The following is an 11,253-nucleotide window of genomic DNA, read 5'->3' as shown; positions in this document are numbered from 1 at the left end:
ATAGTGATCCACATACAAAATCCTTCTAGGTCCAATCACTCTGTCCTGAAACCTCCCCACAGCCAGATTCTTTTTCAGTCAAAGCATTTGTCTTATTTATTGGCATTTCACACTCATGAATGTCTTTTTTACCTGTAGTATCCATGTTAAAGGTTGATCTATGACTTGTGATTAAGCTGCAAAAGAGATGACACATGGCAGTTCTAGGTATAATTAACCATTTATGAAATTTCGACTTATGCAAAAATTATTTTGACGCAAGGAGCAATGCAACAAACTTCAAGGAAAAGGGAATGTCTGAAAGGCTTAAAACTTTTGACAAGCAGAGACTCAAAATATCTGAATTCTCAGCTTATAAGGTTATCAAGGGAACATCAGCAACAGTAGAACTGGGGGGTGTTAGTACAGATATATCTGTGGGGACGGCAGGTGAAGCCACGGTTGATGTAAGCATGTAACCAGCAGGCTCAATAGGGCGAGCAGACACTGGTTTGGTGAGTTTCATAGGAATATAGACATTAGAGGCACAGTGTTCACTCAGGTACTCTCCTCCTTTCTCCTCATAGTCCTGTCTGCTGATCCATCCCTCTGCTGATTCTCCCCCTTGTCTGGGCGGATGTGCCAAAGCCCAGTCTCTTGCCCCATACCAGGCATCCAGAGCTGGCTGCAGCGCCATTGTAACCTGGGAAGGAGTAAACAAGTCTTTTGAATAAATATTAAGGGGACTAAATCGTGCTGCCCTTTTTTGTTTGCACTTAGGATTTTATTTTTACTTAAGCTCCATTCTCTCTCCAGTCTCCACACATTTATTCAAGATCTATCTTTACCATCTAAATTATGACAATATTCAGAACACCATGGTGAACTGGTAAGAATGGTGTAATGATGCAAACAATTTTAAATAGAACACCAAAAGGACCTTTTACCTTGAAGTGTGATTGAAAAGGCCTCATGGCCAGCAGTTCTCTCTCCACTCTCTCCTTCATCCCTGGGTACTGCATGTTTCCGCCTGTCAGAAACACATTGCTCACCAGCACCTCCTGCTGCTCTGTAGTGTACCTGAATATGGCATCAAAATACATTATAAACACATGGTTTCACCAGAGTTTGTAACATTACAACACAAAAGAAGCTCATTGTAGAAAGGAATATTTCTCTTATCATTTAATATGCTAATTTTCAGTTTTTGTTACATAAAATGTGTACCTACTTAGTCCTGTTGTAATGTATTGTAATTTCACCTTGCCAGGACATACTGCAGCGTCTCCATCAGTCCCATCTGGTCCTCTCCAGTCGGTGAGGGCTGGAACATGATCTCTGGACACCGTAAACGCTCCGTACCGACAAACAACTGGTGGTACTCTGCCATGTTGAATGCAGGCTGGAGACAACATTTTGTTATATCTGATAATGTAAAACTGTGACAAGTACTGGAATCTTTACAACTGGTCAAGTTCCGAGCTATATTAGCTAGTGTCTTTACAAAAATAATACAGGAGAAACTTTTCTGAAACATGCCACAGGTTTCCTCTGTGGTTAACTGCCTTAATGCAGACTGAATTATCTATCTGGGAAGGTACAGTCATGGACGAAAGTACTGGCACCCCTGGAATTTTTCCACAAAATACACCATTACTCCCAGAAATTGTTGCAATTACAAATGTTTTGGTATACACATGTTTATTTCATTTATGTGCATTGGAACAACACAAAAAAATCAGAAGAAAAAAAGCCAAAATTTACATAATTTTACACAAAACTCAAAAAGTGCCTTCTTGCAACAGCAATTTTGAGATCTCTCCATAGGTGTTTGATGGGATTTAGATCCGGACTCATTGCTGGCCACTTCAGAACTCTCCAGTGCTTTGTCCCCAAGCATTTCTTGGTGCTTTCTGAGATATGTTCTGGGTCATTGTCCTGCGGGAATACCCATGACCTCTGACACAGACCCAGCTTTCTGACACTAGGCCCTACATTGCGGCCCAAAATCTTTTGATAGTCTCCAGATTTCATGATTCCTTGCACACAGTCAAGGCACCCAGTTCCAGAGGCAACAAAATAACCCCAAAACATCTTTGAATCTCCACCATGTTTGACTGTCGGTACTATGTTCTTTTCTTTGTAGGGCCCATTCCATTTTCTGTGAACAGTAGAATGACGTGCTTTTCCAAAAAAGCTCTACCTTAGTCTCATCTGTCCACAAAATGTTCTCCCAGAAGGATTGAGGCCTACTCAGGTACATTTTTGCAAACTCCAGTCTGGCTTTTTTATGTCTCTTTGTCAGCAGTGGGGTTCTCCTCAGTCTCCTGCCATAAAGCTTCATCTCATTCAGATGACGACATATGGTCCGAGCTGACACTTTTGCACCCTGAGTCTGCAGGACAGCCTGAATTTGTGTGGAAGTTGACTGAGGATGTTTATCCACCATTCTAACTAACCTGTGTTGCATTCTTCGTCCATTTTTCTCTTCCGTCCACGTCCAGGGAGATTAGCCACAGTTCCATGGGTTAAAAACTTCTTGATTATATTACGCACAGTGGACAAAGGAATTTCAGGATCTCTGGAGATGGTCTTGTAACCTTGAGATTGTTTATATTTTTCCACAATTTTGCTTCGTTAGTCCTCAGACTATTCTTGGCTCTTCTTTCTCTTCTCCGTGCTTGGTGTGACACACACAGGCACACAACACAAAGGTTGAGTCAACTTTTATATATTCTAACTGGCTTCAGGTGTGATTTCTATTTTGTCAGCACCTGTTACTTGCCACAGGTGAGTTTAAATGCTTAAAATAAAATAATTTACCCACAGTTTAAAAGGGTGCCAATAATTTTGTCAAGCCTATTTTTGAGTAAAAATATGTCAATTTTGGCTTTTTTCTTTTTTTGTGTTGTTCCAATGCCCATAAATAAAATAAATGTGTATACCAAAAACATTTGTAAATGCAACAGTTTCTGGGAGAAATGGTGTATTTTCTGGAAAATTCCAGAGGTGCCAGTACTTTTGTCCATGACTGTACGTGCTTTTCAGCCATTACCTGAACCACATTAGCAGATTTTTCTTGAAGCGTGTCATCTGGGAAGTCAGGATCCATCAACGCTACTCCGTCTCCCTCGTCAATTGACTGCTCCAACTCAGACACCTGACAGAGAGAAACAGAACAGCCTCAGGCTTCATGTCAGCTGCGGAAAACAGGCTTCAGCAGAATAGGACAGATCCTGTAAAGCACTGCAGCACATTTATAGTTGTAATAATATCACCTCAGCTAAAAGGTTACAGGTTGCCTTTACGTTTTTGCAGGATGTACGGCATAAGCCAGATCCAATAAGAATTGACTGCCCACATTAAAAACATACTCAAGTAAAAAATACAAATTCTAGAGGAAGCTGCTTGTTATCGATCTAACAGGAGGATCAGGCTGAAATCCAAAACACCTTAATGTGCCAAACAATAAAGTGGTTTCACTCTGCATTAATACTTTAAAGAAAACTAGCTTTAGGAAATACACAAAAAATATATCTGGGCTAAACAGATGATCTACTACAATCAACTTCACTGCACCAACTAATGCAGGAGTAACTCATAGATGATAAATTCAAATTGTGCATGCACAAATCAAGATAAAAAAGTAATGCCAAACAAACATTTAAAAAATCAGATCTGAGGAAAAAAAACACAGAATTTTGTGTTGAGGCTTGCTTCTGAGTCCTCAGGGCACAGAGGGCTGTTAAAAGAAAAGATGATGTAACATAATGGTAAATAGGCTATTTCCCCAACTATTTGAGAACATGCTGCAGGCGTCACATTAAGAATGTGTGTATATTTATCAAAAAAAGTAATAAGGTTTATCAGTTCGAACATTAAATAGCTTGCCTTTGAGCTGCATGTCATGGGATCAATAAATTTATGTAGGTCAGAGGTTTGGTAAATTACTTTGTTCCGTTTTCAATCATTTAACATTAAACAATGTCCCATCTTTTTGGGGAATTGGGGTTTGTATGATTGTAATCTCCAGCAGAGTGTAAGGTATATGAAATTCCATCTCAAATTAAATTTTGGTCAACCTAGAAACAGTCAAGGAGGAGGAGCTGAGCAGGTCTTTAGCCTCCTGGCGAACAGCTACAATAAGTGTCTGTCAGATCAGCATGTCTCTTAGCCTAATATAACAAAAACAGACTGATAAAAGTTACTCCTGTACAGTGTGAACCAGGCTATTGTTGTTTCTTTGTGCTGTCAAAATGTGAATTTTAACACAGCTATTAATGGAACTTCTGGGGCATTTGTAGCCAGCCCCAAACAGACACTCAAGGAACGGTGATGCCTTTTTGCACTTCTGCATTGGCGTCATTTTTCAATAACGTAATAACGTGGTTCAACTCTGATGCCCTGACCCTTTGCTTTATGACATCCCTAACCTCTCTACCCAATATTTCCTTTTACTCTAAAGCTGTAACAAACAGGCCAGAAATAAGCTCAACAAAGGAATGATCAGCCCGAAAAAGGCTCTCAAAATTTGGACCCAAAGGGAATTTCTTTGGTGATATTTATTCTGCTTTCATAGAGTAAAACCCACCTCTGTTTTTCCTTCTGCTCCATCGCAGTGCAGCAGTTTTTGTCTGCTCTGTTCCACGGCCAGCTGCAGCTTGTTGATATATGACTGTAGCTCCTCAGCCGAGTCCATGTTGAGCTCTACCAGACTCTTATGAAAATGATCCAATAATCCGTCCTCAAGGAGATCCTGCACACATAATACTCTCCTGTCACTGTGTGGCACACAACAATGATCTTTTAGAGACAAATCAAAGATCAAAAACAGATAAACAAATTTAGTGAGAGATGTACTGATTGTGTAATATTATTGTGGAAGCTAAAACAATTATTTAGAAGAGTGGTTAGCCCAAGTCATTTTATAGTTATAAGTTGTGGAAAGATCAAAAAGTCAGAAATGCACCAATCCACTGGCTGTTGACTGGAGTCTAATGAAATTCAGCCTGTCAAGTTGTGACTGGCCAGTACTCCTCACAACTTCAACCTATTCTGGGCCAATCTCAGAAGCAAATGGGCTGTTACTTTTATGCAAAATAGTGTGCAGCATGAATGTGCTATTTCCATTTCTCCTCCTATCTCTTCCCCTGGGGCTTGGGGGACTAGATTAGGTTTTTTTAAATTGTTTTTTTGTTTAACAGCTGGACACTTAAAATGATATATCCTTCACTTTGGTGTGTAATTAAAATGTTTGACCTGCTGTACATGAAGTCATATTATTTATAGTTTATATTATTTATTATTAGATATAATAAATAAGATACAAGTATGTTTACTCCATTAAATACCATTCAGAAGGCCACAAGAGACTGCAAGCAACAGCCAGTGAAACAGTCACAGATGTAGTTATCTGTAATCATACGAAGCATCTGTTACCTGAACCTAATGCATAGAATTATATCAATATATCATCGACAGATGATTAAAGCATTTTTTTTTTTTTACTGTTCTGACAGGAGATATTTTCATCATGAAATGCTAAACCGAAATACATCAGAATATAGGTAATAAATGGTTAGATTTATCAGAGAATTTTCTACAGTGATTTGGTTGAGTAAGAATGAGAGCTGATCATGAAACCCAGTTTTGAGGATGTTTTTTTCAGTAGACCGTAACTTAAGAGTAAATGTTTTATTATGAAGCTAAAACTGAATTTCTTTTTTTAGAAAAATCTTGTAAAGATTTGTTTTTGGTGTCAATTATACCTCTTTAAAGAAAGAAAATCAAAATAACATGGTGCGACCTCGAAAAAAAATGAAATTGGAATCAGCCACAAAACTTGCAATGGTGCATCTTTTTGTCTTTTCTGATTATAATAAAATAGCTAAAACATCAGAATACAAAGGCATTTTGAAGCACCTAAACTCTGTGCAACAACTTAATAAAAGGGCTCTTGCCTGGACTGCCATGAGTCTATCTAGCCTTTCTTGGTCCTGTTGCAGTTTTTCCTCCCTACGGCGAGCGTTGATCTCCTGAAGCCTTCGGAGCTGCTGAACTCGTCTCTCTTGTCTCTCCTCTATGCTCACACAGCTGCCTGGAACCTTACTGGAGAAGGGAAGCTGCATACGGTGAACCTCTTTCTCATAAAACTCTGGGCTGCGCCACTTCTCCATCTCTGTGGACATCATTAAAACATCATAGGAAATTCAGGGTTGTAAATAAGAAAGTTATAAACAATTTGCATGAATCTTTAAGATGTTTTCTACCACAAAAAGTTTTGTTGCTGCTGCATCCTCACTAACAACAAGGAATAAATGCATGTGTGCAGCTTTTTGATGTAGCTAAAAGTAAAGTTTGTCATTTCACTATTTAAAAACTTTAATTGTTCTATCCCTCTACAACTCTGAGATGAAAACTTTACAAAATTAACTTCAAAATCAACTCTATATATTTGTAATTACATACTATACCTTCATGATAATCCACAGCTACGTAACTGTGTTCATGCAGAAGCTCCTCCACTCGGCTGAGTGTAATAGCAGCAAGGTGTCCTGGGTATTTAAGCTGAAGGAGGCGCTGAAGGTAGGACACTGCCTGACTACCAGCCACATTCACACGCTTACAGTTCACCGCATCAATTCTAGAATTTCAACCAAATAAAATCTTAATCCATAGAGCAAACTCTCTATGATTTAAATAAATAGGAAAACAAAGACAGACAGAAAAAAATGTGTCTATATATGAACATAAGACAAATAGTATGAGCTGTCATGCATCAAATATAACATAGAAGCAGATGCAAGCTGATTCCTCACCTGCCGTTTATAACTGGCAAGATGTGTGAACAGTGGTATCCTGAGGACAGAATTATGCCAGTGTGTGGTGACTGTAGGCTCCTTTTATTGTTGTTGTAGTAGAAACTGTACAAGCCATCCACGCCATAAGACACACAAGGTACATGGTAGCATTCAAACAGCAACTCTGACATCATCTGCCGGCAGTGCAGTGGGTTGCAGGGTGCCTCTGTTAAAACAATGGGGTGTGCCACACTGCCCTACAAAAGCATGGAAATGGTATTGTTGATATATATAATATCTGGTTGTCATGATGTATTTTGTTTGACTCTGGATAAACAAAAACATAGCAAGTCTTCTGAATTCCTGTAATTAGTTAATCTTTTACTATATTCTCACCTTTAGGATTGGGCAGTATCCATTTTTTAAAACTGTTAAACCTTCCCAACATTTTTCCACATGGTATAGCATTATCAACATTTCACTGCATTTAAAAAGCACATTATACAAGAAACAGGTCAGAGCAAGCAGATGCAGTAATGTCCATGAAAGTACAGCAGCAGAGCTCACACCTCTACAGGGGTTTCATTTAATCCTTTACAAAAATGCTTTAAGTCCTGCATAAAAAGGCACTGGAAGTAATTTACAGGTGCACCATTGTTTTCACACTTCACAGATAAACTGAGTTACACCAGGTCAGAGGATAAAAAATAAATAAATAAATAAATTTGACCTGTTTTTTACTCTTCTTCTTTGCGTAACGGTGTATATGCGCTCTCCTCCCTGTTCTGCGATAATATGAGACATAGTGATCTACTATTATTAGACAAGACCTAGAAAAGTTCTGTGTTTTTTAAAACACAAAAAATAGGTCTTAGATATGTCGAGGAGAGAAAAAAACATAATTGTGGATTTCAGGGCAAATTGTAATCGCTCACATTCTGTATAGTACCTACAAAAAATGGGCGGATATTCTAGACTGTCCCATGCCATGTTTTTTTAAATTATACAACAACTGTGGTCTTGATATTTTCAGTTCAAAATGATCAATAGCTTTTTGGCAACCTGAAAAATACAAAATGTATGGGGTATTAGAAAATCAGGTCAAAGGTGGTTTAGCAGTAAAGAACCTGAGTCTTCAGTTCACCGCTTTTGGTACCATCACATTGTATCTGTATTTTGGGAGGTTCCAACAATGTATTCAAATGTGAATATATTTACCTGAGGATGGATCTCTGTGATGCTGGGGATGTCTCAGAAACAAGGACATAATAATACTATCAGTTTAATCGTTTATTGAGTAACATGTTCATTTATAAGGCGACTGGAGTCAAATTTCTAAACATTAACAGACTTAAGGGCTTCCTAAAACACCACCTAATGCTAGAAAGCTATTAAACAAATAACAAGGGTTACTTAGAAAGATGGGAAAAGTTTATTTGAAGCTGAGGGCTGGTGACAGAATACATACTGCCTGATTGAAAAGGCTTTTCTTTTTTAACAAACCATATTTCTAATACTTAAGCTAATTTTGAGTAATATGCTAACATGAAAATTTTATTGTATGGCTGATCTGATCCCACATCACATTAGGTACATTATCAGTATTTGTATGTTGTTAGGTTTTGCTGTGTTTTGTTTTGTGTTTGTTTTGGTTTTGTGATGAGACACAGTGATGTTTTCGGTTGTGTTATCTGTTATGACCACCTGCCCAGTTATGCACTAAGGCAGAGAAGTTATGGAAAACTAAAAAAGAAAAGAAAAATAATTTGAATAAATCTAACTTTAAAGGACTGTAAAAAAACAGGGAGAGAAGAAGGGAGAACAAAAAACTGCCCCAAATAATATTGCATTATTGCTTTAACCTGAAATATGTGTCAGTATACCAGTTTTATGTTTACACATCATGCAAACTTTTAAGTGTAATTTTAAAAACTTAGCCTATGCCTTTCTTTATTTTTATATTTTTCTTAATCAAAACAAGAATGACATAAAAATGATTACTCCCTAAATTATAATAATTCAAATCAAATTTGCAATTTGAGTCAAAACAATCACAATTACAAATTTTAAGGATTATTTATTCCTTGTTGTGTGTTTGTGTTTACACAAAATGAGGAACTTAAAAAATAATCGCACATTAAATCACAACCGCAATGTTGGTAAACAATATTGCAATTACATTCAGCCATGTATGTATGTACGTATGTAAAGTAAAGTAAAAGTAAAGTCGTACTTTATTCATCCCCTGAGGGGAAATTCACAGTTTACACTTAGTTGTGGTTTTTACACATTTGTCATATTTAACACACACAAGTGATGCACCTGCTGCTCTATGTAAGCGCTGCCGTGAGCTGTTGGGGGGTATGTATGTATGTATGTATGTATGTATGTTTGAACTCTTTATAAGGTAGAATCCTGTACATTATCTATAAAGACAGTTAAGAGTCTTAAAGGCAGTGAGAGAACAAGCAAGTATCTTTATCAATACTAAAACAGAGGAAAAGGTAGGAAAGACTTGTTTTCAGATAAGGATGCTGAGGGAAATATTTACTTCAAAAGCAACTAAAACCTCCAGCTGTAAGAGGTTGATAATGCAGGATTTCAGTTTAGTTATTCGGCTGAGATAACTGTATAGGCTATAATGTGGTGGGAAAAGGTTGCAAATAATTCACTTAATATTGACACTACGCTACACAGTTATAGTGATTAAAGTATCCCTGCATTCAAATGTTATTGAGCAAATAACAGCATGGTTTTGGCAAAGTAATACAGTTTCATTATGGGTTAAATTTTCCATCATGTAGTGAAGCTGATTTTTTGTAGTGTAACTAGTAGCTTAGTTTACCATGATTTTCAAGTAGCTATCCAATCACTGTGCATTGGAATCAAAGGGCACATTTAAAGTCGTTAACATTCTGTCCAATAGTTGATGATTTGATTGATCAAACAATTTCAAAAGTAGAGTTGTTCAGGATGGGAACATGGTTGTGCATGTGACATTTAGTTAAGATATAAACAGCTACAGCTGAGTCAAACGTTCAGAATTTTAAAGCTAAGCATTTTGTCAAAATCTAAATTTCCCGTCCTACTTTATATGCCATCTTAAGGGTTTCCTGAGCAAATTTGATGGGGAAATGTTTTTTTTTAGTTGAGAGATATTTTAAAGAGTAACAACATGATATTTCCTGTAGCCACTAATAGCCCCAAATACCTGTATGAAATAATAAAGTAAAACGTTATCCATTACTGTAGACTGGTTAGCCTAATGCGGGGTAAAAATAGAATTTAAATGCGCCAGAAAAATAGTATTTCAAATAATGTTACGGTAGAAACGAATATAAAACTGAAAATGATTTTGAGCCAAACGTGTCTATATTGTCAAACCACATGCAACATCCCACTCACCTCTGATGTAATGCCCAGATGTGTAAACACATAATCGAAAATTAACTCCTGGATCTCGAAATTGACCACCACGTTTCGGTCAAACGGGCTCTTCAGAAGCCACCGAAGGGGTTCCAGATTGGGGATATCGTTGCCAATTTGGGTCTCGCTACGCGCGGCTCCTCTGTTACGCGCAGCCACCGACCTGAAAAGAAGCCGTGGACAGTCATTTACTCCTGCTGGAGAAGCCCAACCGGCCCGAGTCTGGAAAGAGCCGTTATCTATTACAAGAGGTGCCGGTGTTGGATTCAGACACTGGGCCGGGAGTTCAAATATCGGGTCGGGAGAAGATTTACAGTCCCGAAAGGAGAATATCTGATAGTCTGGATCCATTTTAGAAGCCATTTCAAAAGTGTGTCACAAACAAATATTGCCGAGTGGAATCCTGACACATGCGCTATAGTTCCTCTTCGATGTGGTGAGGAAGGGTTCTTCTTCTTATTTTGAATTTCCGGCAGACTAGACACAGCCAAGGCGTATTACTGCCCTCCACAGGTCTTTAGTGAGGAAGGTTTTGCCTGCTACCGGTCATTATAGTAACACCCCAACGATTTGAATATCAGAAAAATATAATTTTTTCTGGTATTAAAATTCAAAACTAGAATAGTGGAATATGAAAGTAGAATTTGACTTTCAGCTCAGTTCAAATGAAACTAGCACAAATAACACTGGATTGACTATTAATTCAGGATAGAAACATAACTTATTTCTCAATGACTAATCATTACATGATTCATTACCAGGCTAGACTGTAAAAACTAATGTCCTGCAGCCTAACTCTTTTTAAAGTGCATTTACCCTTCTTTTTCAACATTTTAGGGGACGTGATAAGTGTTAAAGTCCAAGCATATGCTAACCTTGCAAAGCAGATGGATACGCCCGTTTCCTTGTTTTTTACTGACGAATCCATCTTACAAAGCTCCCATCTGAACCGTTTGGGCCCGGTTAGAGAGTGACAGGACCAATCAGCAACAAGGGGCAGTACTTTAAGGCGCAGCAGAGTCGTGACGTAAACAAGCAGTAGCAAGAG

At 37.9% G+C, this 11,253-nt stretch overlaps 1 protein-coding gene across 1 annotated transcript; it reads right to left on the bottom strand.

The window, feature by feature from the left end:
* Positions 1 to 208: 208 nt before the first annotated feature.
* Positions 209 to 10,636, bottom strand: actr5 (actin related protein 5). Its single transcript, XM_041799730.1, has 9 exons — positions 10,185 to 10,636; positions 6,798 to 7,036; positions 6,453 to 6,622; positions 5,940 to 6,157; positions 4,571 to 4,735; positions 3,035 to 3,139; positions 1,242 to 1,381; positions 927 to 1,059; positions 209 to 682 (listed from the first exon to the last, which is right to left on the bottom strand). Exons 1-9 carry the CDS (start codon positions 10,566 to 10,568, stop codon positions 353 to 355), a joined length of 1,884 nt encoding a protein of 627 aa, XP_041655664.1. The 5' UTR covers positions 10,569 to 10,636; the 3' UTR covers positions 209 to 352.
* Between the last annotated feature and the right edge of the window lie 617 nt (positions 10,637 to 11,253).

This window comes from Cheilinus undulatus, linkage group 11, assembly GCF_018320785.1.
Source record: "Cheilinus undulatus linkage group 11, ASM1832078v1, whole genome shotgun sequence".
In the NCBI taxonomy this organism is placed as follows: Eukaryota; Metazoa; Chordata; class Actinopteri; order Labriformes; family Labridae; genus Cheilinus; species Cheilinus undulatus.
The sequence above is the reverse complement of the archived record's forward strand: the minus strand, read 5'-3'. Positions and strand labels throughout refer to the sequence as shown.